Raw genomic sequence first — 26,579 nt, 5'->3', positions numbered from 1 at the left:
TCTGAAGCACATTCTAATCAAACACAACACGGTTGCTTCTCTTGGCTTTGGTGAAGGGATGATCACCACTTCTGACCCACTTCTCATCATCATCGAACATGTTTTGTCTTTTCTTTTGGTTTCTTTGTTTCTGCACAAAATCAAACCCATTAGAAACAAACTGTTTCTTATTTCCAAAAATCATTTGCTCTTTTTCTAACACGGTTTTAAAAGGAAAGTAAACGTATTGTTGTGGTTTTGATTTCATGAGAAGTCCAAATATCCTGAAAACACTTAACAAAATAGTTATCAAATAAAAATTCTCACACTCTCAAAGTGTTTAGCTCACGATTTTTAGGTGATCACTCAGAGTTCTTTCCACTGGTTCAAAGGATGATAGGCAATCAAATTCAGCAATCAAAACCCAAAACAAACTTTTGTGGGAAAAAGAAAAGATAAAGAAAGATGAAGAGATTTTTGATATGGATCCGCCTTAACTGTCCTAAGGCTGAGTTTTTCTTCAGCCAGCAGGGTTTCTCTTCCACCACTCCCCCCTGGATTTATCTTCAAAAGTGATTCAAGCCAAAACTTTTTTTTATCGATATATATATTTTTTTTGATAATAGGTGATCACAAAAGATTAAATGAACAACCCGGATCCAAGAAATAAGAAAAGAAAAACGTGGAGAAATGAGAAGATGAAAGATGAAAGAAAACAAACCAGCCAAGCCAAAGTGGCTTTGATACCACTTGATACGCCTTAGACTGAAGGATCACTTTAGCTGGGTGCTGGATATGATCCAAGAAGGCAAACAACACTTCTGGAACTGAGATGGATTGAAAGGATCGTCAAGAGATGCGGAATGACTCTTGATATACCCACGATCTAAGGCTAAGCACCAAAGAAAGAATGAATGTGTCGGCTAACCACCAAACAACACACAAAGATGAATTGGCTGACCATCAAATCAACAAGCCGGTTCACACCAATGAACTAGCTAAAGAAAACTCTCTCTCTCACTCAGAGAAGAAACAAAATAAACTCAAAACATAGACTGATTTTACTCATAGAATGAGACTACATATTTATAGTGTTTGTAGTCAAAGACTAATAAAGAAAATACACGGAAAATAATGCATAAAAAATACAAATTTGACCAGATCTGAATTAATGAGTCAAAGACTTAGTCTTCCATGCAGATTGGTCAAAGATGGCCCCTTCAGACAATGTTCAGGTTCATCCGAACCAGATGAATGCACGGGGTAAAGATAAGGACGCTTGCGGGACTGTCCGGATGGTCCACCGAATGAGAATGCATATCCGTCTTCGGTTTCTTCACGACCCAAGCTAAGTCTGGCTCGACCGTGGGGTTTAGAATGTCGAGTTGGTCGGGAAAGACGAGCTCCGGTACGGTCAGTTCGGTCGTCTGGTCGTGGTTCCAGCCGAAGCTCCAACCAGGACGCACGCGGGATGGCTCGGTCAGTCTGATCGCTACGGTCGGATGAATGAACCCCGGTCAAATTTTTCAGAACGTCCTGATCTCCATGCTGGTCGGCTCCAATGGACTGATCCACGAACCAGAGCACATCACTTGTGTTGCTACCAGTAACGATGATATCGTCGACGTATACCAGAAGATAGACTATGTCATTGCCTTGTCGTAGCACAAAGAGTGAGGTATCAGCGACAAAGTTCCGAAAATCAAGTGATAGTAGATAGACCTTGAGTTCTTGGTACCAAGCGCATGGGGACTGTTTCAAGCCGTAAATCACTTTATTAAGGCGACAAACATAGTCAGGTCGATCGTTGTCCACAAATCCCAGCGGTTGCGTCATATACACTTCTTCTGTGAAGCGAGCTTGCAGGAAAGCGTGGTTTACATCGAGTTGTCAGAGAGGCCATGACTTAGTTTCTGCAACGCCAAGTATCGTTCTCATTGTTGTTGCTTTGATCACATGACTGAAAGTATCTGCAAAATCAATCCCATATTATAACCACGAGCCACGAGCCTTGATTTGTGCATGTCAAGTTGATCGTTAGGGAGCAATTTTATCTGTAAAAATCCAACGACAACCAACAATGTTTTGATGCAGGGACGGTGGAATCGAATCCTAAGTTCTGTTTTTGATTTGAGCATTAAACTTTACTGAACAAGCTTGTCTCCAGGATGGATATCGCAACGCCTGGTTAATGGTTGTGGGTATTTGGTATTTTTGTATTTTGGTGGTGAGGGTGTTCACATACTTTTTGTTTGGCTTGCTTTTGTTGTTTTGAGAACGAGTTTGTTGAGGTTGAACTGCAGATTGGTTGACATTAGAGATCGTCGAAGGTTCTGGTTCTGGGATTATTGGAATTGTGTGGGAAGACAACATTGTGGTGATAAGTTGAGTGGCCCATTTATCTTATATATTACTAAGGATCCCTTCCAACATTCGATGTGGGGTACTTTGTGTCTAATACGCTCCCTCGAGATGATGGCTCTTTGAGCATCAATCTCGGAATGCTCGGGCAAGGATCGATGGGCCAACTTTGGGCCAGATCGATGGGCCAACTTTGGACCAGATCGATGTGGATCAAGTTGAACTGTATGGATCGGGTTCTGATACCATGTTGGTTGAATGACCTGATTCATTAGAAGAGTAGATGTACAATATATATACAGACGTCTAATGCTAGGGTATCTAATACAAGTAATTACATTGTAATCCCTAATCATATATTTCCTTTTCTTGTCTATAGGAGATAGATATGCTCTAGATGAGTGATTTTACCGCTCTGAACGAGACGACCGAGCTTGGTGACTGGTGTCCATTTCTCGTCTGGGACGGCCTCCATGGTGTCTGCGGCCTCTTCTAGGACCGCCTCTTCCACCACCGCGACTGCTGAATCCACGTCCGAAAGTGCCACGGTCACCGCCATGCTCAGTGCCGCGTTCTCCGCCTCTTTCCACCATTGTCGATGCAGTGAGCTTGTTTAGGGGTTTGAAGGTATATAGGTGGGCAAAAGATCAGGGTTTTCTTAAACCAGAATTATGGGCTCGTGGACTGAAATTTGATTAATTTGCCTATTTAGGATAACCCCGGTTTTTCAAAGAAAAATTCAAATAATTCGAACTTTTTTATAAGATATTGGATAATTCAAACATTTTGAAATATTTTTGATAAAAAAAATTCTGATAATTCAGCTGTTTTTAATAATTTGATCTATTAATGAGTTTTAGAATATTTGGTTATTTTAAAACTTTAAATATTTAATTAATATTTTATGTATATAAGCTGTATTTTGAAATTTTGGATATGCGTTCAGTTTTTTGTTTGGTTTTCAGTTCGATTTTGATTTTTTCATCTAAAAATATAAAAGAAACCCAATCAGATATTTACTAATTTGTTGACAAAAAAAAAAGATATTTACTAATTTGATTTAATTTTATTGGTTCAGTAATGTATGGTTCGGTTTCAGGGAAATGTGCCCGAACTTCAATCAATACTATCCTCACATAGACCAAGCGAGTCAGATCGACCACATGATGAATTAAGGGGCTATGATCAACAGACGAGGCTCCTCTTTCTGGCAACCTGTTCAGAACACGTGGTGGCGGCTATTGACAACATGTGTGGATGCGTCTCTAAACTCTACTTTTCTTTTAACGTTTTTAACGTTATGGTCATCCTTATGCGTCGAATTCGGCTAATTTGGGGTTCTCTAATTCCAGTTTAGTTGCAGAGACGATAGCTTTATTTGTGGCAATATATCCTATAAAAACTGTCACAATCATTAATAGGAAGATTACAACTCCAAGTTAGCAGAATGTTTGGATAGGACGTTATAGCAATATGTTCTTCGAAGGAGACTCAGAAATCTTGATTAAAACGATCAATGATCAACTAACGAACTCAGCCATTCATAATTTTTTTGAAGAAATTACTAGTTTGAAGAATAAGTTTTCTCCGACAACATTTATTTTTGTCAAACGTAATGAAAATCAAACCACCCATAAAATTGTTCGACATGGTCCAGCAAATTCTATTTTTGAAAATTGTAAAGTTTATACACCTAAGTAGTTAACTCTAACTTTGTATTAAGATATTATGCTTTCATATTAATAAAATTTAAGTTCCTCGGAAAAAAAAAAAGACTTCATGATGAACACGTTAAAAGCCCATTGTTAGGCACTAGTTTATACGTAGTGGCAGGTGGGTATATAAAAAGGAACCAAATGTTTAACCCGAACCGGAAAGATTCCATTAATAAAACAAACCAAAGATTCGTCGTCTTCTTCAAATTGTTATTTGTTTCCTTTTCCTCTCTCGGCTTTCGGAGTTCCTCACTTCTTGGCTCTACACTCATGTCACAGTTCAAATCAATCACGTAATCAAATCATCCCCTTCTTCTACTCGCGAATCTCACAATCCCTAAATTTCCGCCTCTCTCTCTCTCTCTCTCTCTCTATTTCTGCCTCGCGCTTTTGATGGACATTCTTCGATTAGGTTCGATTTCACCTCATAGAAGAAGGAAATGGCTGATTCTATTATCCCTTCTCGGAGTCTCGAGCTACGGAGCTTACAAAGTTTACAACTCCCCATACATCGCCGCGAAAAGGAAGCGTCTCACGAACCTCTTCGAAGGAATCGCTTCCTTCGCCGAGCTAGTCACCGATTCAGCAGAGACGATAACTCTCGTCTCCCGAGACTTGAAGCAGTTTCTCGAATCCGACTCCGACGAAATCCCAAACAGCTTGAAGCAGATTGCGAAAATCACCAAATCGAAAGAGTTCACTGATTCAATATCTAGGGTTTCCGAGGCCGTAGCCGTCGGTGTCCTCCGCGGGTATAACAACGTCGAAGCAGAATCGAATCCCTCAGAGGCGGGAACTGGTTTCGTTTCGGTTCTTGTAGGTAGCTTCGCGAGGAATCTCGTTCTTGGATTCTACGAGGTTGAGAGTAGTGTTGAAACGACGAGTACGAAACCTAGGTGGATGAGTTTGTTATGCGATGACAGGTTTAGAGAGGTGTTAGCTGATTGTATTGAGAGATTCACCAGCTCTGCTGTAACCGTCTACATCGACAAGACTGCTGGGGTCAACACTTACGACCAGATATTCTCTGGCTTGACGAATCCGAAACACAGAGATGGAGCGCGAGACGTTCTCGTCTCGGTCTGTAACGGAGCTCTCGAGACGTTCATGAGAACGTCTCGCCAAGAAGAAGAAACCGTTAGGGATTCGTCTTCCTTTAGTGGAAATGGATGGGCGGAGGCGCTCACGACTACGTTAGCGGTTCCGAGCAATAGGAAGTTTATGTTCGATGTTACGGGAAGAGTGACGCTGGAGACGATGAGATCGATTCTTGAGTTTGTTGTCCTGAAGACGTCGCAGAGCTTTAGGAGGAGTTTCGTTGCGGTTCAAGAAGAGGTTACGGATAGAGGACGGCAAGTGGTTGGGTATGTTGGTGCTAACTCTTCAGTGATAATCACTCTTTGCCTCGCGGTTTACCTTCATGTTGTGAACCGCTTTGTTCGAGGTTCTCCGGTTTGCTTAAACCAGCATTTCTAGTCGTTGGGTGGATCTTTTAGCTCATTAGAATATGTTAGGACTTGTGATCTTCAGCTTCCACATTCTATTGGTTTATGTAGTTTAGAGCTGAATAATGTAGATTTTTTGTGTTGTCCACAGATTGATTCTAATTGATAAAGTAAGTTCTTGAGATAATATTTGCATCTAATTTTAGCAGAAAAAAAAGAAAGAAAGATAATATTTGCATCTATGCAAGTATAAAAGTACCAACGAGTCTAAAACACTCCTTGAATCCACTTTGCGCCTCCAAAACCTCTCCTGAACTCCTCAAGTGACAGTTCTCGGCAATTCAGAGTCCTGCCGCCGTCAAAATAGAAGAAGGGGACGATAGATACAACTTCTGATGACAATCCTCCTTCGACCGTCAACACTAAGCTCTACTTTGGGAACCTGCCTTAATAATGTTGACAGTGCAACACTCGCTCAAATCATCCAAGGCTTCGCTAACCCTGAGCACGTCGTGGTTCTTTACAGCAGAGACACAGGTCAGAGCCGTGGATTCACCTTTGTGACCATGAGAAATGTCAGAAGATCGCAACGTCATTATCAAAAACCTCGATGGAATTGTAAGTGACAGTTAAAAGGTGTGAAGCTTTACAAACATAAAGTCACGTTTCTATTGTTTCTTATTCAGGAGTATCTTGGTAGGACTTTGAAGGTGAACCTCTGTATCTAGAAACAGAGTACATGCTGTTTGTTGGTAACTTGTTGTGGGCACTCACTTCTGAGTCACTAGCTGGAGGCTAGAGAGAGCGTTTCGAGAGTGTGGACTTAATGTGGTTGGTGCTAGAGTTGTGAATGACGGAGACACCGGGAAATCAACGGGTTATGGCTTTGTTTGTTACTCCTCCAAAGCTGAAATGGAAACCGCGCTTGGATCGCTTGATGGACTTGAGCTGGAGGGTTGGGCCATTCGAGTAAACCTGACTCAGGGAAGAAATCCTGACATCATACACCAGCATTTTGGAATCATTTTGAGCTTTCTAGAGGTTATGATTCAACTGAACTAATCAACTCTAAAGATCAATGTGGTTGCCCTATGGAATCACCTGATATCATACACCAGCATTTTTGGAATCATTTTGAGTTTTCTCTCTTACATATCTCAGAAAAAGGTCTGCCCAACTTGTGTTTTGAATCATAACATCCCAGAGTTCACATAAGTTAGAATCAAAACGGCAAAGCAGAAAGTAACTAATTAGATCACTCTTGTCTGAATGAGTTTGAGCTTCTGAAGACACAGAGTTCAAATGCCTTATACCTACAACATTCTAACACACATGGCCAGGGCAGAAATACATATATGAATGATATGGTAAAGCAACAATTATATGTTTCAACTAACAAATTAACTTCAAATGATTATTACAAGATGACAAGAAAAAACTAACTAATTAACTCAAAGATCAATTAATTTTTGTAAATCAAGGCTGCTCCTGAGGCTTGTGGTCTTCACGGTGCTTGTCTGCGGTGGTGCCAATGAAAGATATGATCAAGAATGTACCAGGCAGGACCTGCAAGAAAGTTCAAAAGTCTGTTATCAAACCCCAGAGGAAGGGGCAAAAAAGGAAAGCCTGTCAGACAACCATGCGACCACTCCGGAGAGGTCAAGACCTAATCAGATAGCGATCCTCTACAGCGCTGAGACTCCGAGGAGAATCGTAACCGTTACTCACGCTCAAATCGCACGGTCATGATTCATCAACCAGGTTTGAGGGCCTGTCTCCTTAGAAATCAAGGATACAGAGGTACGAGCCTATAGAACAGATCCTGTTCAAGTAAGGTCGTGACCGTCACTTCCTTCTCTCTGATATGTAAACAACACGAGTTCTCTGTTTTTTAACGATATGGGATGTAATAAACAACATCACATACATGCTTAATAAATACGCCGTCGTTTCTCCCTTCAATGAACTAATACCAAATACATTAGGCAGGTGAAGAGACTGAAGCAGAGGTTTCTTCTCTGAATCCAAATCTTCTGAGCCCTGATTGCGTTTCATAACAAGTTTCCGGTAGATTTGTTTGTGACGGCATTTCATGATGTTTCTAACGCTCTGTCACCTCAGCGCCGAAGCTCTTGCCCCATAAGTTCATAGTCTCATTCGCTCTCAATCGATTGATTCCCACTTCTGCGTACGTTTAATGCGGAAAGCTCTTGGGCTGTCGGATAATTTCTCAAGAAGCAGACCCAGGCTTTGGCTTCTGTCAAGCCAAAGAAAATACTGGACCATTTAGAAACCGTTCTTGTGAATGAACTGGTTGTTGTTAACATAAGTCGCATTGCCAAGCTAAGAATACTTGTCATTCGGACCTTTTAACTCTGTTTGTGACTAAACATGACAGACTCAAGTATGAGATAACATATCTTTCTCTTGAAGATTCACGTCAAGTACTTTTCACCCAAACACTTGTGATCCATTGTGTTTCCCCTGGATATCAGATTACCAAACAGCCTTACCATATCATGTCTGTTAGACAGTCTTGATAATGATCATGGAGCTATGAGTCAAGTTGCATTGTTTGATCTCCATTTTTTTTTGCTTGCATAACTCTTGATTCTTGAGTTAGTGTAGAAAGCTCTTTTAAAAAAAATGAAAAAAAAGAAAAGACGCCATTCTGATTGATTCCTAAATTTTATCGGTGAATTTTCATGTTTACCACATTGTTGGTATCATTATTCATGTTTACATTCACTAAAGAAACATTTTCAAAAATTCATTATTCATTAAGAGTCAAAAGACTTTTATACATTTGCTCTACATAAATAAAAAATAATTATTTAAATAAATAAAAAATAAAAAAAATAAATTTTTTTTTTTATAGTTTCAAATTATACTTTTTCAAATTCAAAAATTATTTTTTGAAACTATTTTAAAAAGAAATTTAAAAAAAATTAGTTTATATATATATATATATATATATTTTTATTAGAATATTTAACTCCATATTCTAAAAATCCCTACCACACATCTCAATTCTAAATCCTAAATCATTTAAATATTTTTTTTCTCTTTAAAAGTGAGAGTGAAAATGGTTAAAGTAAATATGAAAAGTGATATTAGAAATATGTGCTATTTTAGATAATTTCTCAATTTTATCCGAGTCTCAAAGATAAAAAGGCGAATCTGCTTCGGTCTCTGCAGTTTATTTTCTATGTCTTATACATCTATAGAATCTAACTGAATCCTCTAGCAAACTTTGTAGTTATGGTCCTGATACTCTATTTCGCTGCTTACTTACATTAGTCTTCTCAATACATTAGTCTTCTCAATGGTACAAACCTACAACTATCTTTATTGTCTGGTTTTTTTATATTTCTCTCAGAATATTTTTATGGAAAGGATATATTATGGGTCATTATTTGTGTGAAACTTGTTCCCGATCTTGCCTCCAGGATAACATAATAGCAGTGGTTATTGATGGCAAGGAAAATGCAGTCTCCATCTTTATGCTCAATTGGTGGAAAGCATTGCTGACCCAAAAGCGAACTTGGAAATTTTTAGAAGTGATATAGTTCTCTTGGAGGTCAAGGAGGTGTGGTATTAAACTGCAAACAACCTCAAGATGGCTGGAATACACAATAAACTTCTGAAATATGTAGACATGCAATTTTGATTTATTAAGAGCTAAAAGACCTAAAGAAATCTATTTCTTGTTGCTTTATCTATCTAGGCTGATATTACTGTTGTCTATTTGGGCCAATTGATATTCTCACGCTTTGACTGTCTTGTCCGCTTTCGGATAATTCCACCGAATTCAACCGATATTCAGTTCTGCTTTCGGTTCAAAAACAAACGTGCCAAATTATGGTTATTTTTATTTTTTGGTTAATTTTGGTTTACGTTGTAAGATCATCCACAATGGTGATACCCATCGTGGAGTCCTTAGGATTAGATTAGTCTTTTTTTTTTTTTTTGAATTGTTAAGGACTCTTGTGAAAAATATGTACAATGGTAATTCCGAAGTTGGAATCCTTAGAGAAAAAAATGGTTTTTTTTTTGTGAAATATAATTTTTATATATTGGATGATTAAATATAATAACTTAACATAAAATACAACAAATAAACATAAAATACAATAATTAAACATAAAATACATTAATTAAGCATAAAAATACAACAATTAAAGATAAAAACAATAATTTTACATAAAGATAGAATATTTTCTAAATCTTCATCACCAAATTTATTCCAAATATTTTGAATTAAATCATTTTTCAATCGTTCATGCGTTTGCCTATCACGAAGATCATTCCGACTGGGAAAGATATTATTCAGATTTGTTGGCCACTCGGATTCCACCTCTGAACATCTGGGGACGTCTCCCTCTTCAAATTCAGATATATCAATACGAGAGTATCCATCCCGTTCATCTTCGACTATCATATTCTGGAGCATGATACATGCTCGCATAATCTTCCCTATCTTTTCTTTGTTCAATGTTTTGACCGGATTTCTCACAATTGCAAATCGAGATTGCAATACTCCAAAAGCCCGCTCCACATCTTTTCGGGTTGCTTCTTGAATTTTAGCAAATAACTCTTGTTCAGGAGTTTGAGGGAGTGTGATAGATTGGATAAATGTTGACCATTTTGGATATATACCGTCTGTGAGGTAGTACACCAACTTATACGTGTGTCCGTTGACCACGTACTTTACCCTCGGAGCTCGTCCTTGTAAAATGTCATCAAAAACAGGAGACCGATCGAGGACATTAATATCGTTTAAGGTACCTGGAGGACCAAAAAAGGCGGGCATGTCATATCCAAAGATCTTGGGAAGCTACAACCTCTAATACAATTGTCGGTTTTCCTGATCCACGTGCGTATTGTCCTTTCCAAGCGGCTGGGCAATTTTTCCACTCCCAATGCATACAGTCAATTCTCCCGACCATCCTAGGAAACCCTCGTTTCTCTCCAATATCGAGTAGTCGTTGAAGATCCTCCGGTGTGGGTCGTCGTAGATACTCATCTCCGAGTAACTGTATTATTCCGTCAGTAAAATTATGTAAACACGAAAGTGCAGTGGTCTCACCAAGTCGGAGATATTCGTCAACGGTGTCAGCCGCAGTACCATAAGCAAGCAGACGAATAGCTGCAGTACATTTTTGTAGTGCAGTAAGACTCCACCTCCCGGTCGCATCTCTTCTTTGCTGAAAGCATGGGAAGCGCTCTGATAGGCCATGAACAAGACGCAAGAATAATTCCTTATTCATGTGGAAACGAAGTCTGAATAATTGAGTCGAGAATGTCGAATCTTCGCTGAAGTAGTCATTCCATAATTGGTCTTGTCCTCCTTCGCGGTGTCGTTCTACATACGCATGTGTCCTTTGCGGTATGGTTTGGGCTTCCACTATGTCGTTGTATATTTCTTCCACGTATTCCTCGAAATTTTCGTCCAATCTTTCATCGACTTCATCGGATGAAGATGATGACATATCTAGAAAATAATAAAATTATCTATAAGTTAATCTCACATTTTTATTATGGTTTTTAAAAAATAATTTTTTTTTTTTTGGTTCTACATAAGCATATAGTTGAATTGGTGATGATATACATAATATAGCTCTAAGGTGTAGATGATTAAGAAAATTGATGTATAATAAACATAAAGCGTTATATAATCGACAAAATTGATCAACCTAAAGCCTTAATATAATCAACTAAAACATTACTAAAGCGTTATATACAGCCTTTTATATAAGCAAAAACAGAAGTAAAATGCCTTACTAAAGGGATTGAGTTATCGTACAACTTATATAAAGCCTTACTAAAGCAAAAACAGAAGCAAAATGCATACGCAATATCGTACAACTTATATAATCAACAAAAGGGATTAAGTTACCTTACTAAAACATACGCAATATCTTACAACTTGGAGTAGTATCCAAATGTTACAACAACTTTTAGTACCAACAATCTAAAACAACTTCTTCGCGACCAGAGTAGAATCGGGAAAAAAAGGAAGGAAGAAGTGATCGCAAGATAGAAAACGAGATAACTAGCTAATGACACAAACTTATAGCACAAAAAGGACTCCCCGTGACTTGCTTCACATGAGCTACAGAAGAAAACACTTTCACCACTCCAAAGGCACCTGTGACTTGCTTCACTTTTACTGCTAAACCTGAAACATAGAAGACCCGTGAATGACTTAGCAAATCAACAAAAAAGACAGGTGACTTAACAAATCAACACAAAGACATGTGACTTAGCAACACAAAGACAAGTATTTACGCAAAGCAACACAAAGACAAGTATCTACCTTAAAGAGAATAACATCATAACATGTCAGACATAAGCTTGAGCTTAAGTGATGTTTCCATCTCAGTTAATGGCACTTTTTTGGCTAATAAACGATCGAGAAGTTTCTGGTTAGAGAGTTTCTGTTTAATCTCCATGATGGCTTGTAAACGAGACAACTCCTCTTGTTTCCCACTCTTCTTCTTCTTAGAAGTAGCTTTCGCTGCCTTGACCCCGACCGGTCTGCCCTCTTCCTCGTCTATATCAACCTCCAAGACATGTTTGCGCTTATCCTTCCCACCGTCTTTACATGCTGAGCACCATTTCTGGTCACGCCTCAGCTCCCTCCAGGCGTGTTCCATGCTGAACTTGTGGCCTTGATCCTTGAAGTAGTAGTCTAGTGCGGCTTTCATCATATCATCATCATCGTTTTCACCTCTTTTCTGCTCCCTCATTGCCTGGTCATAGCAACCAACGAACTTGGAGACATCTGAGTTAATCCTAGCCCACCGCTGCTCGGCTGGATTAAGCTCTCTCGGTATTGTCCCAACTAGAAGAGGGCTTGCATTGTAGTAGTCGATGATCCTCTTCCAGAACGCATCAGCTTTCTGCTCAATATTTTTTACTGCATCTTTACTGGTGTTGAGCCAAGCACCAATCAGTATTAAATCCTCTTGCGGGGACCATTTCCTCCTCTCTTTGATAACAGACTCGACAACAGTCTCACCAGACTCGCCAACAGGAGCTTGGGAAGCAGATGGATCATTGATTAAAAGCAGAAAAGAAAATCGTAATCAAACCTATTTCAGTATTGAAACCGTAACTACTAACCAAAACCTCCCCAAATCGATTGAAAACCCAAATCATTTGAAACCCTAACTTGAAACGAAAATCCCAAAATCAATTGAAAAAATCAAAACGAGCCCTAAATTGACAGGAAAACTACAGGGAACCTAATCTACTACCATAAATCTACAGATAGTATATCGATTTACCTTGGAACTCGAGGGAAGAAGATGGAAGCAGATGGATCGAAAATCGCCTTTTGTTTCCTCGAGAGGTTTTTTTTTCGATGCTTCAGTCGAATGATTTTTTTTCCGACTAAACGAAACACAAACACAACCCCGACCCAATCAAAGCGTGCCAGCTGCTGTAAGGATTAAGTCCTTAAGTTCCTACTACACGGACTGATCCTTCGCTTATTTGCCTTTTTCATTTGTTTTTAATGTCATTACCCTATAATTTCGCGCTAAGGACTCACTAAAGCTCCCCGTTGCAGCTGCTCTAAGAGTTTGGTTCAGTTTGATAAATTTCGGTCTAAAACTTAACTGATCGGTTTTCAAATCCTAACTGAATGCTGACTAAAAACATGTTGTTGTTGACCGGTTTTGTGCACAAACCGAATGCAAACCGAATTGGCTAAACTTTAGCTCTGTTCAACCAAATCGGTTTGGCATTTATGTACATGTCTAGTTACGAGAACTAAATTTGTGAAAAGAAACATTTTTTGCTTTTCTTTTGGACTATACTTGAGAATGTGGAATGCTGAAGAACAAATAAAATAAATGTAAAAGTAAAAAGATTGGAGTCGGCAAAGGGGGAAGAAGCACATGAATCCAACTCGTGGTGGTAGACATTTTCTAATTAGATGACAAAATTCTGTATAGAGATTGAACTAATGTTTCTTTTTTTATAGCAAAAAGAATTGTGTTAAATATATAAGATTGGTGCTAGACATTTCTTGATTAGAGGACAAAACTCTGTTTGAGGTTAAACCTTTTTTTATTTTTTTATAACAAATGTAATTGTGTTAAAATATAAGATTGGTGCTAGACATTTCTTAACTAGATGACAAAACTCTTTTTGAGGTTAAACAAATGTTTCAATTTTTACAACAAAAAATCTTATATATTAAAACAGAAGTCATGACTTCTTTCATGTGTGATTTTTTAATTTGGACCACCACTTAAAATTTTTATTAAATATATTTTATTAAGACTAATAATACATATAATATTTAAAATACTTTAATCATAATATCTTTTCATTTTAAATATAAATATATTTATTTTAAAATTCTAACAAATCTGTTTTATAAGATTTTTTACAAGATCTTCATTTTCGAAATTATATTTAAATATTTTCACTAATTTTGAAATTAGTTTGAAATATTATTATACATTAATATATCCAGTTATGGTTTATAAAATAAAAAATTAAAAATTCTATAATATTTTATCTATTATATAATCATAATCAATCATATTAAAAGAAAATTATTATATTGAACTAAATATAATAAAATTGTATTAAATTTATAAATTTATATATTTTGTATATTTTATTTTCTGAAGTATAAAATATTTATGTTCAAAAATAAAATCTAATACGTTGGTAAGATAAGTTAACATTAGCAAACTATATAATACATGTATGAAAATTAACATGTATTTCTGTAAAGTTAATAATATAAAATCTTTGTAACTACTTTAATCATAATGTATTTTCATTTTCATTTTGAATATAATATATATTTATATATTATATTTTAGAAATTCTAATAAATCTATGTAAAAATATTTTAACAATAACTTAACGTATTTTAAGTTATCGTTTATAAAATAAAAATAAAATTATTATACTAAAATAAATATGATAAAATTATATTCAATTGAAAAATTTATAAATTTTATTTTCATAAATATAAATTATTTATTTTAAAAACATAATATGATGATAGAACGGCTTAAAATTAACAAACTATATTATACACGTCTAAAAATTAATATATCTTAGACTTTTGTATATGCAATAATATATTATCTAAAATGAATAAGCATAAAAATATTGGTAAAAAGAAATCCAGCTTTGAAAGACGGGTCAGAATTTAGCATAAATTAAATACAAAATAATTTTTAAATTTATTCTCTCATGAATATATTAATTTGCTTAATAACTAAATGCATATAAAGTAAGATAAATATATAATAAGAAGTGACAAATACATACGGTTTTAAACAATTGATTAATTATAACATGTAAATTATAAAATTATTGTATTTGAAATAGTTATATAAATATTTAAGTATATGATTAACGTTAAAATATATATACCACTTATGTTCTAAAATAATAATTTATGTATTGAAAACTGAAAACAAACATCTGCGCGGTTATGAGGGTCAAAATCTAGTGCGAGTTAAAATATAAATTCAGTTAATATGAGTTGAGAAATGTGGGTGCATGTTTGAGTCCACTAACAAAAGCCAGAAAAGTCACAAACAGTAGACTTTGGATTTTCTTGAAACGTGATTACTAAAAGTCAAATATAAGAATAGTATATCCTTTAACATCCTTTGAACTACAAACAAATATGAATACGATTAAACCTCTAATATTATTAATTTTACGAAATATTAGTTTATCAAAAGATTGACTGGCTAAAAAATTTAATTCAACACTATTTTTAAATGATTCACTAAATTATTAATTTATTAAATATTAATTTATAAATATTTTACTATATATTTATTTTTGGTCATAAAAAATAATCATAGTCTGTATTTTTTTTGAAATTTCCTTTTCTCTCGTTCTCATTTATATTATTACATATATGGGGCCATTTGCGTTAAATAAAATAGATAAAATAATGCTAACAAAATATGTAAAAGAAAAGAACATGTATGGAATGGATATCAAATGAATATCTGAATCATCCATTTAAATTTAAAACTAGTGTTGAACCCGCACATCAATGTGGATATATGTTTATTTTTAAAATAATATTTAAATATAAAAATTATTATAAAATATATATTTTATATCAGTTTTCTATATCTGTATATAATATTATTTTGATTATTTTATATTGATTAAAATTTATTTTTGATGAAATTTTACTATTTTAAATATATATATATGTGACTAAATTAACTTAGTTAATATTATATTTTGAATTCTTTTGTTTAATTTTTTATATATCAATTTGGTGCTTTTGTTTTTACTATAAAATCTAACATAAAATGATACAACTAAGAAATAATTATTTATTTTGTTATATAAAACGTTCATGTGATAATTTTAAAAATAATTAGCCTATGCTATTTAATTTCAAAATTAATTACCTAGAAATATGTAAAATCTGGCCTAGACTAAATATGGTAAGAAATGAACAATAATTGTAGACTAAAAATGTATTTGGCTTTTGTTGTAAATGTTATTGTTTCAATCTATATTGTTTTTTGTTAGAAAAATATCACATAAGAGTAAATTTAGGATATTTTGTTAAAGTTCTAATTAATGGTTTAAAATAATGACTATCCAGAGTTAAGGTAATGATAGCTATTCAAAAAAAATAAAAAATCGTTTTGTTATCCAGATTATCCTTCCTGTTTTATTATAAACATTTTGGATAGTGCTTTATAATATCCAATTTACCAGTTTTCATCAATATATATCATGCTATTTCCCATCCTGGTTTCTGATATGAACAAGCTTGGAAGTCATTGGCAAATAATGAATTCTCTCGTATATTAAACTTGTGAAATAAAAAACAAATTCCAAGTAAATAGGCAAGATTGGTTATTTTATCCCAATGGTGAGACGGCATTACCATATTGTTATATTGTACTGTTCCTTTCATATACTTGTGAATTATGTCCCCATGTAAATAATACTACTTTGATCTATTATTTCTAAAAATGTCTTTTCAAATTATGTTTCCACACCTTCAAAAGTTACTATATGTATGGATAAATTCAAGAAAATATATAATTATAATGTGTCGGCATGTTGATTACAAAAGATGAAACTATCGTATCAACCAATTAATGGTAATTCAATGGTTAGCATCTGAGTTCTATGGTCTATCAGAGCGATTACAAATTCAATACTATTTTATATCATGGATAATATTTTGAGAAAACAAATAAATATAATAGATATTATTCATGTTAATACCTAGTTTTCTTGTGGCTTCTAAAGATTAGTCGGAGTTTTAATTCAAAAGTTTTTGTCAAAGAGAGTTCCCATTCAACATTTTAGGTTAACAACATATAATCGTTTATAGTAGATGGACAATTTAATATTTAACTACTTACATTTACATTTAAAATAACGAACTTAAAGAAAAAAATACTGTTAAATTAAGCGACTTATATTTGATGGCTGATATTTTACTTATTTAACAATATTATAATTACTTTGTAAAATATATTGAATCAGACATCAGTGTGCAACTTTCTATTCTTTTTTTTTGCAACTTTCTATTCTATTTCTCAATTTTTCAGATTTATTGTAATAATATTTTCATAAAATAATAATGTAAATATAAATGTACCATAAACACATGAAGTTATACACATTAGCATATTAACTAATCTATTTATTCAAAGTTAAACTGATACTTGCATTATAAAGAGAATGCAGCTGTAGTTTCACTTGTATTCTTTACTTTATCTTATCAAAAAGATAAGAAAATCCAAAACACATAAAAACTTAGACGTAATATGCTTTTTCTTAGATTCTTCGTCATTAAGCTAAACAATAGTCTTCGTCGAGACCCACACACCATTTTCTCTCCGTAAGTCTAATTTGAAAGCTGAATACAAACTCCAAATCTTCGTTTCTTTAGGTATATAACTTTAACATAAAAAAAAAGGAAAGAAATTCTACTATGACGACCGAAGATAAGAAAACGATAACCGGGCCTCGTGGTCTGGTGGTAAAGAAACCTCGGCTGAGGTGCTCGCCATCACGACTTCGAGCCCCGGCCACAGCGGATTTAACATCCCTTCCGCTGGGGCGCTGGACCCCCTACAGGGGGATAGTTGGGACTGTGGCTGTCCAGATACCAGAGTTATCAAAAAAAAAAAAAAAAAAGATAAGAAAACGGGTCATAGCTTAATAATTGTTTAATTATATCTTATACATTTTCGTAACCTATTTTTTACTGAAAAAGGGGACATCTAGTCTTTTATCTTTTATATAGTTTAATATGTTGTTCTTATAGACATTGATCCATAACACTATGACATCCTTAACATCCGTTGCTGATGATAACTGCAAGTTATTAATCGAAATACAAATGAAATATACACAAACCCTACAATGAAAATTACAATGAAAATGTGAAACTAATATCCTATCTCTACACTTAAAAAGTAGTGCCAAGCAGCTAAGAGATTAGAAGATGAGAGTTGTGTAACAAAAAAGGATAAAAGTAATAAAAAGCAATATCGAAACAAAAGGTTTAAAAGAATTTAAAAACAAATAAAATAGTAATACCTTATATCCAGAGTGCTAGTGGACAAGCATTGCAAATAATCTCTAGATTCACTCTAATTATAACATTTTAATTTTTAAATACTTGGCACTTCTTAAGTGGACAAACTAACCCTAAATGGGTCCCATGTGCACTTACTAATTTTTCTCTATAAATAGCCACACATGGTTCATGTGACACGTCCCCTCCCTCTCTTGCTTCTCATACTTACAAAATTGATCATACCAATAACCGGTTTAGTACTATACCGGATATATATTTTTCCACTAAAAGCAATGTCCTCAACCAGTTTAGAGCCGGTTCATATCTGCTTTGATGATGCTACCATAACCGGAGATGAAATCACAGAAATTTTGGAATTTCTTCAATCAGATACGTCGGACAACCCGAGCGGTTCAAACGAGTTGGAAGCACCGGTTGATGAGAGGAAGAGAAAGCGAACGATATCAAACCGGGAATCAGCAAAGAGATCAAGGTTAAGAAAGAAGAGACGTTTTGAGGACTTAACCGAAGAGGTAAACCGGCTGAAGTCTAAGAATCAGGAGCTTGTTAACCAGCTGGCTAATGTGTTGAGCTGTGGTAATGCCATATCAAAGGAGAATAACCGATTGAAAACTGAATCGGTTTGCCTTGAGTTCAGGCTTCTAGAGTTGTACCGGTTTTTAGTGGCCATGCAATCGCCAATCTCAACGAGTTTAAATTACATTTCAAAGCTTATGATTTAAGTTAAAAACAAAATCAAATTTGAGATTGAGCATTTGTAAAGAGGTTTAACGATTTTACTAAGAAGTTTTACGCTTCGGCTAAAAGATACATGTGTATACATGTGTGTATGTGAATGTTTATGTGTAATCTATATGTGAAACTTATTTTGTCATTCTATACAAGTATGGATATAGTACTTGTGAAATTTAATTCCCTCTACGTTTCTAAGATATAAATATAAACCGTTTTAACCCGAAACAAGAACGGTTTAAACCTTCAGACTGAATTACATTGTCAAGTTCGAAATAGCAACAAACATGTTCAATTTCACCACTATTTAGTTGCCAAAAACGTTTGAACACCATCTATATATAATTGCTTTGTTCTATTTGTATATTTTGATCATAAGTAGGCAATACTTTGATCTTCATATATTCTTGTTCAATATTGCGATTAAGATGAATAATTAGATGTGTTAGAAAGTTTGATGTACTGTCCATATATAGAAATGGGCGTAATGTATCTTGACTTCAAAGAGTGCTTGCTCACCATAATTTCCAATCGAGTTCTAGACCATGATCTATATAAATCATTATTGACCGCTATTTGGCTACATAGGTACATATCATCGTACTATGAAAACTCAGTCTTGCTTAAGGATTTTGTTAATTAATGATAATGTGCACTGACCGACGTCCTCTCACACCACTCACCAAGCAAGCATCCTCCTCTTTGGTCAAAATTTTGACACATCAAGTCACGTTGCATACTTGTTTTTATCATGATTCTTTTTTTTTTTTGACCGATCAGCTTTCGTGATTTTCTTTCTCTCTGGACGATGGTAGTTTATTGGCAGCCATCTCTTTCCGTTTTAACCTTGAGGATTTAAACTCAAGCGTCTTAACAAGAAATATTGTGTAATGCTATTTGCACAAATATCAAAACTTAGAAGATAACAACACATGCTTACTTATTTCTTCATGTATTTACATGTATTTACATGTATTTAGAAACAAATTATTTGAGTTTGGCAATGATTATTGGTTTCATTTAGAGAAAGTGTTCCTCCCAAAATCACAAATACTTTTTGGTAGTGTACACAAAATATTATGTTAACATAAAATGTAGACGTTATCAGAAAGTGTTCCTCCCAAAATCAAATTTAAACTATATTTCAACGTCTACATTTTATGTTAATGTTATTTTCATAAGCTTTAGAATTCGAAACCAAAATTATAGTACGTAGGCAACAAGACAAGTATTGATTCATATATATAATATATCAAAGGACAAATCATCAAAAAAATCTTGGATGAATCAATAGATACGCAAAACATTGTACTGCAACTACCAACATTAAAGAACAAAAATAAGGTGGTGTGTCACTGTGTATGAAGAAGGAAAAAGAGATGTGTCATGTGATGGGATCTTCTCGGTGGATATCATATAAAGCTCTTGAACTCAAATACTCCTTCAGTTTCTTATCGTAACTAGGAGGAAAATTTTTTTGTTTCAAAATCTAAGCAATTTTCAAATATCTAGATAATTTTTACATTTGTTGGATATAGTGTAACCAATCAAATAATATTAATTTTTTTTATAATTGGTTGAACTAATTAATTAAATATTATTATTTTTAAAGTACCAATTTTCTTAATATTAATGCTTTTAGTCTAAACTACTTACATCGTGAGAGAGTAAGTTTTTGTCGCTTTTATACGGCCGACAAATCTTCGCATAAGTTCTACATACATCTTTATCTTTTATTAACCCTACACAAGTAAAAAACAAAAACAAAAAAGGACATATATATATATATATATATATATATACCGAAGATGCTTAAGATGTCGGTCATATATAAAGATAAATTTCTCTGACTGAAAGAAGAAGATACAAATTCTTTTTCTTTCTCTTAAGATATGTTTTCATGGATGGTTGCGATTTGACGTACGGTTCATTGCTTGTTGATTCGTAATCTGAGAATGTATCATTTTAAAACACTCAAGTCACCTAAAATATCTCTATTTCACATAATATATTGGTGACTATCTTGTGGGGGTATGGGAGGTAGAGAAGTTAGAATATCCATAATGTCGCAGTTTCATTTTATGCTGTACATTTATTTGAATGATTGGTTGGATTGTATTTTTTGATGCAACATATATATAGTTGTAGCAGAGTTGTATTCTGATTATAGTTAAAATAAATTAAAACATGACTAGAAAATGATTCCAGTTAAATAGAAAAATAGAATTTATAGTTAAATGAAAACATAAATAATAATTGATAATATTATCTATATATTAAATAATATCTAAGTAGGAGAAATTTTACTTATACACTTTATTTGATACCACAATTCAATTTTACCATCAATTAAGAGATATTTTCACAAATATCACTTTCATTAATGAGCAAAAGACAATACTACGCTTACCTTATCTTCTCCTTAATCATCGATTCTTCTCTCTTTTTGAGATCTATCTTCTCTAGGACTCACCGTCGAGATCCGCCGTCTCTTTGTCTCACGCAGCGGCGACGAAAGAGATTGCAGAGAATCCCAATTCAAAACCTCTAAAATATCGACTCCTTTACGAGATTCAAAACCTTCCATGAGCGATATGATCCTCATCGAATCCAGAAACTTTGGTTCTTGAAGCGATTGAAGGCTGTTACCACTGTTCCCCTTCTGCTATAGCCATCGATGGAAGAAGACTAGAAGAGTATTCATTTTGTTACTAGAAGCTTTGATTGAGATCAGCCCCAATCTCACAAACAATTTTGGTAAACACGGATCTTATTCCTATCTTTCATCTCAGTTCTAATTTAGCACTTGCATGAATTAAAAACTCAAACTTTTGTTGTTGTTCTTGTCTAATTCTGCTGTTTTCTAAATGGGTAATTCAAAAGTAATTGCAGCTGTTTATCGCCCAAGAGAGGTACTCTATTACTCATTCTCTTAAGATTGGTGATACTTCTATTTATCTGTGTTTAATTGTATACATGTTCTCGTTCAGATTCAATACAAAAGCCAACAAAAGAATGGTCATGTATTGGAATGTATATGTTTGTGTATACTCTTCTTTGTATAAAGCTTTGTGAATCTGAAGTGCTTATGGATACGTCGCTTTACTTGTATGTTTTGGTAGGTGCTGTGTGAGTATAGTATGGTATAGTGATGTCTTAATTTACTAATAAATAAAAGAATCTTTGGTTGTATGCGTAAAGTTTTGGTTTATCAATCGATATAATGTTCATGTTCTTGAAACTTAAAAGCTTACTTATCTGTTGTTCCTTGGTTGATTTGTTATGATGACGAAGAACCGGCTTGTTGCGCTCATGATGTTAGGAGTTTTCAAGGCTCTTAAGACAAATGTTGTAGTATAAATGATTGTCGAACCAGTTCTGAGGGAATTCGAAGCCCTAATCTACATGATTCCTCTTAAACACATATTGGATTTCAGATTAATCATGTAGAGGAATAGATAAGAAATCAACAAGAACACAAGATGAAAGCAATGAAATCTGAATCAAAAGAAGTTTTACTAGTTGTTCTCCCAAAAAAGAGATCATTTTCCTTGGTGGCTACAAAAAGTACCTAAAACATAGGTTTTGAAAAGTAAAAATGTGCATAATGAAATGACCAAAAGGCCCTTAGAAAACATGAGTTCGACAGGCAAATAGACGCGGAGCGACCTCGGCATGTCGCTCCGGCCTCCGGGAGTGACCTCAGTGGGTCGCTCTGAGAGGTCGCTCCGGGCTTCGTTTTGTGTCGTTCCGGGTCGTCTCTTTGCGAGCGACCTGGCTGTGTCGCTCTGAAGACGTCGCTCCGGGCTTGCCTCTTTGCGAGCGACCTGGCTGTGTCGCTCTGAAGACGTCGCTCCGGGCTTGCTCAGAAACCATAGACGCGAGCGACCTTAGGGTGTCGCTCCCGGCTTGTTCTTTTAAATTTAAATTACCCAAATCCTTCTATACTCTATTTTACTTAAATCAACCATTTCTACTTTGAAGTAAACTGATGCTTACAATTAGGTACACATAACTCCGATACAACAGAGGGAGGGAGGGAGGGAGGGAGGGAGGGAGAGAGAGAGAGAGAGAGAGAGAGAGAGATTATAACTGTTTAAAAATCATGAGTGGATATATAAATCATAAGCTTTAAGATATTCTTATAACTGATTGATTAACATTTATAATTAGTTTATAATTCTTATATATAGATTTATAAATTCTTATCACTTTCGCATCAAATATTTATAAAAACTTTTATAAATTATTTTGTAAGTTATTGATTTTATAAAGTTAGCAAATGTTATATAAAATCTTATAAGCATTTATTATCTTACTAAAAACCATTGGAGTGAAAGTTATCATGATTCCCACATCATTATATTGTTTATAAATCAATTGTAATTGTTTATAAATCATTTATAAGTTTTTATAAATCATTTATAAGGTTTTATAAATCATTTATAAGTTTTTATAAATTATTTATAAAATTATATAAACGGTTTATAACACTATATAAACTATTTATGAACCCTTAAAGTGATATATAAACATCTTATGAATGATCTATGAACCATTATAGATCATTTATAAGCCATTACAAATCATTAATAAACCATTACAAATGATTTGTAATATCTTATAAACAATTCAATTAACCCTTATAAATAATTTATAAACTCTTATAAATGATTTAAAATGATTTATGAATTTTTATTAATAATGTAAACACTTATAAATGATATATATACCTCTTAGAAAGTATATATAAACCTCTTATAAATACTCTCTCTGTTACAAAATACTTAATGTTTTTGGTGTATGCACAAAATCCTAAACCGGACACACCCAGTTCATGGACGGACCAAGCAAACTACAAATTCTCTTTCCAGTGATCAGCATCATCAGTAGTGTAGTTTCTTAGAGTCTGGTTTCTTATAGATAAGCTTGGTATTGAAGGATAGTGTCCAACGTCGAAACAACTTCAACTATATGCTTGCCTTTGTTCAACATCACACAGCTTGCCCTGCAAAAATATTCAAACTTCATAGTTAGGCAAATAAATGTTTAGCAGGATCATGTTTACTTTTGGTGAAATATTTTTGACCTTCCGCCATTTGCAGCATATGTGATCTCAGCTCGAGCTGGAAGACCATTGACAAGCAATTTAAATAACCTGAGTCGCCAAAATCACGTACACTAGCAACTTTGCAAACAGCTATAATCTCTTCTTGTATATTAGCTAATCTCCCCCATCCACATTCTACTGCAAGAATTTATAAATCACCAAATTAACCAACTTTCCACCATTTCTTTGCTTATTAAAGAAAATCATTCTTTTACAGTTTCTTTTATAAGACATTATAAAAAGGTATAATTGAGCATTGAGATGATTGAGCATTAAGAGATACTTGGGGTTTCTGAACTTGATCGGTGTGCGTACATCGTCGTTCACTACAAGAAAACACAGTTTTAGCAAGGAAATTTAACGAGGAAAACTATTCCTCGTGAAATTACGATGACTTAACGATGAAATTGCGAGGAAATAAAGTTTCCTCGTAATGGCCTTGTAAAATACCGAGTAAAGCTTTTCCTCGTAGAATCGTCGTAAGTTGACGTGGTTTTTCCGAGAAAAATGTGTTTCGTCGCAAATTCGTCGTAATTTTAGCATGATTCTTACGAGGAAAGAACGAGAAATCCACCAACTTAACACGTTTTTTTTGCCACCAACCTAATTTTTCGTCGTAAATTCCTAGCAAAATTCAACTACCAGATTCGAAAATTTTCTATATATATGGAGGTTTGAACATAATTTTAAGCACACCAACAAGAAAAAAAACGTGAAAAAAATGTCGGGCTTGGGAAATATTTTCGAGTTGCGGAGGTGGATGTATATGCATAGAGATGCTAACGGGAGAGTGACGAAAGAATATCTTGCTGGGTTGGAGCGTTTTATGCATCAAGCAGATTCTACACCGCTCGCCCAAGAAAGCGGTAAAATATTCTGTCCTTGTAGGAAATGTAACAATTCAAAGTTGGCAAATCGTGAAAATGTTTGGAAGCATTTAGTAAATAGAGGTTTCACGCCAAATTATTATATCTGGTTTCAACATGGAGAAGATTATAGTTATGATCAGAATGAAGCTAGTAGTAGTAATAGCAACTTTCAAGAAGAACCGGTTGATCATCAATTGCATAATGCACATAGTTACCATCAGGAGGATCAGCCGATGGTAGATTATGATAGGGTTCATGATATGGTAACTGATGCATTCGTAGCTCATGATGATGAAGATGAAGAACCTAACATAGATTCAAAAAAGTTTTATGAAATGTTAGATGCGGCAAATCAACCACTTTACAGTGGTTGTAGAGAAGGTCTCTCTAAATTGTCATTGGCTGCTAGAATGATGAATATTAAAACTGATCACAATCTACCTGAAAGTTGCATGAACGAATGGGCAGATTTATTTAAAGAGTATTTGCCGGAAGACAATGAGTCTGCTGATTCTTATTATGAGATTCAGAAACTGGTTTATAGTCTTGGGTTGCCTTCGGAGATGATAGATGTTTGCATCGACAACTGCATGATCTACTGGGGAGATGATGAGAAGTTGGAAGAATGTCGATTCTGCAAGAAACCACGATTCAAGCCGCAAGGAAGGGGACGTAATAGGGTACCGTACCAAAGGATGTGGTACCTACCAATTACAGATAGATTGAAAAGATTGTACCAATCGGAGCAGACTGCTGGAAAGATGAGGTGGCATGCCGAGCATACTCAGACGGATGGTGAGATGACTCATCCATCAGATGCAAGAGCCTGGAAAAATTTTAACAAAGTACATCCGAATTTCGCTAGCAATAGCCGGAATGTGTACCTCGGATTATGCACAGATGGATTTAGTCCATTTGGAATGTCAGGGAGACAATATTCATTGTGGCCTGTCTTTCTTACGCCATACAACCTGCCACCGGAGATGTGCATGCAACGGGAGTTTTTATTCTTGACCATATTAATACCCGGTCCGAAGCATCCAAAAAGGTCACTTGATGTTTTCCTACAACCACTGATAAAAGAGTTGAAAGATTTGTGGTCAACAGGGGTGAGGACGTATGACTGCTCAACGAAGAAGAATTTTACGATGCGAGCTATGCTTTTGTGGACCATAAGTGACTTTCCTGCCTATGGGATGTTGTCTGGATGGACTACACATGGGAGATTAGCTTGTCCATATTGTAATGGAACGACAGATGCATTTCAACTGAAGAATGGTAGAAAGACAAGTTGGTTCGATTGTCACCGTCGATTTCTTCCAGTTGGCCATCCGTACCGAAGAAACAAGAATTTGTTTAGGCACAAAAAGGTTGTGAGAGACACTCCTCCTCCATATCTAACTGGAGAACAAATTGAAGCGCAAATCGACTACTACGGAGCTAACGAAACAGTTCGCTGGGGTGGTAATTGGCATGTCCCTCGTAATATGCCTGATTCTTACGGTGTTCATCACAACTGGCACAAGAAGAGTATATTTTGGGAGTTACCATATTGGAAGGATCTCCTTCTGCGCCACAACCTTGATGTGATGCATATAGAGAAGAATTTCTTTGAGAACATCATGAATACAATATTGAATGTCCCAGGGAAGACAAAAGACAACATAAAATCGAGGTTGGACTTGCCGGATATTTGCTCAAGAAGCGAGTTACATATTAAAAGCAATGGGCAAGTTCCCGTTCCGATATTCAAATTGTCTTCAGAAAAAAATCGGTGTTGTTCAA

The 26,579-nt window shown here is 34.8% G+C and overlaps 3 protein-coding genes and 1 pseudogene across 3 annotated transcripts; 3 read left to right on the top strand and 1 right to left on the bottom strand.

The window, feature by feature from the left end:
- Positions 1-4,228: 4,228 nt before the first annotated feature.
- On the top strand, positions 4,229-5,675 carry LOC106315858 (protein PHLOEM PROTEIN 2-LIKE A10). The gene has a single exon (XM_013753687.1). It carries the CDS (start codon positions 4,449-4,451, stop codon positions 5,529-5,531), a length of 1,083 nt encoding a protein of 360 aa, XP_013609141.1. The 5' UTR covers positions 4,229-4,448; the 3' UTR covers positions 5,532-5,675.
- A 114-nt stretch (positions 5,676-5,789) lies between these two features.
- LOC106314422 lies at positions 5,790-6,562 on the top strand (annotated as a pseudogene).
- A 5,273-nt stretch (positions 6,563-11,835) lies between these two features.
- LOC106314421 (glutathione S-transferase T3-like) lies at positions 11,836-12,664 on the bottom strand. Its single transcript, XM_013752291.1, has 2 exons — positions 12,598-12,664; positions 11,836-12,542 (listed from the first exon to the last, which is right to left on the bottom strand). Exons 1-2 carry the CDS (start codon positions 12,662-12,664, stop codon positions 11,836-11,838), a joined length of 774 nt encoding a protein of 257 aa, XP_013607745.1.
- A 5,615-nt stretch (positions 12,665-18,279) lies between these two features.
- LOC106314420 (basic leucine zipper 43) lies at positions 18,280-18,805 on the top strand. The gene has a single exon (XM_013752290.1). The coding sequence runs from the start codon at positions 18,356-18,358 to the stop codon at positions 18,803-18,805; it is 450 nt and encodes a 149-aa protein (XP_013607744.1). The 5' UTR covers positions 18,280-18,355.
- The last annotated feature ends 7,774 nt before the right edge of the window (positions 18,806-26,579 follow it).

This window comes from Brassica oleracea, chromosome C9 (genome assembly GCF_000695525.1).
Source record: "Brassica oleracea var. oleracea cultivar TO1000 chromosome C9, BOL, whole genome shotgun sequence".
In the NCBI taxonomy this organism is placed as follows: domain Eukaryota; kingdom Viridiplantae; phylum Streptophyta; class Magnoliopsida; order Brassicales; family Brassicaceae; genus Brassica; species Brassica oleracea.
Note: the sequence above shows the minus strand (reverse complement) of the source record. Positions and strands in the feature narration are given on the sequence as shown.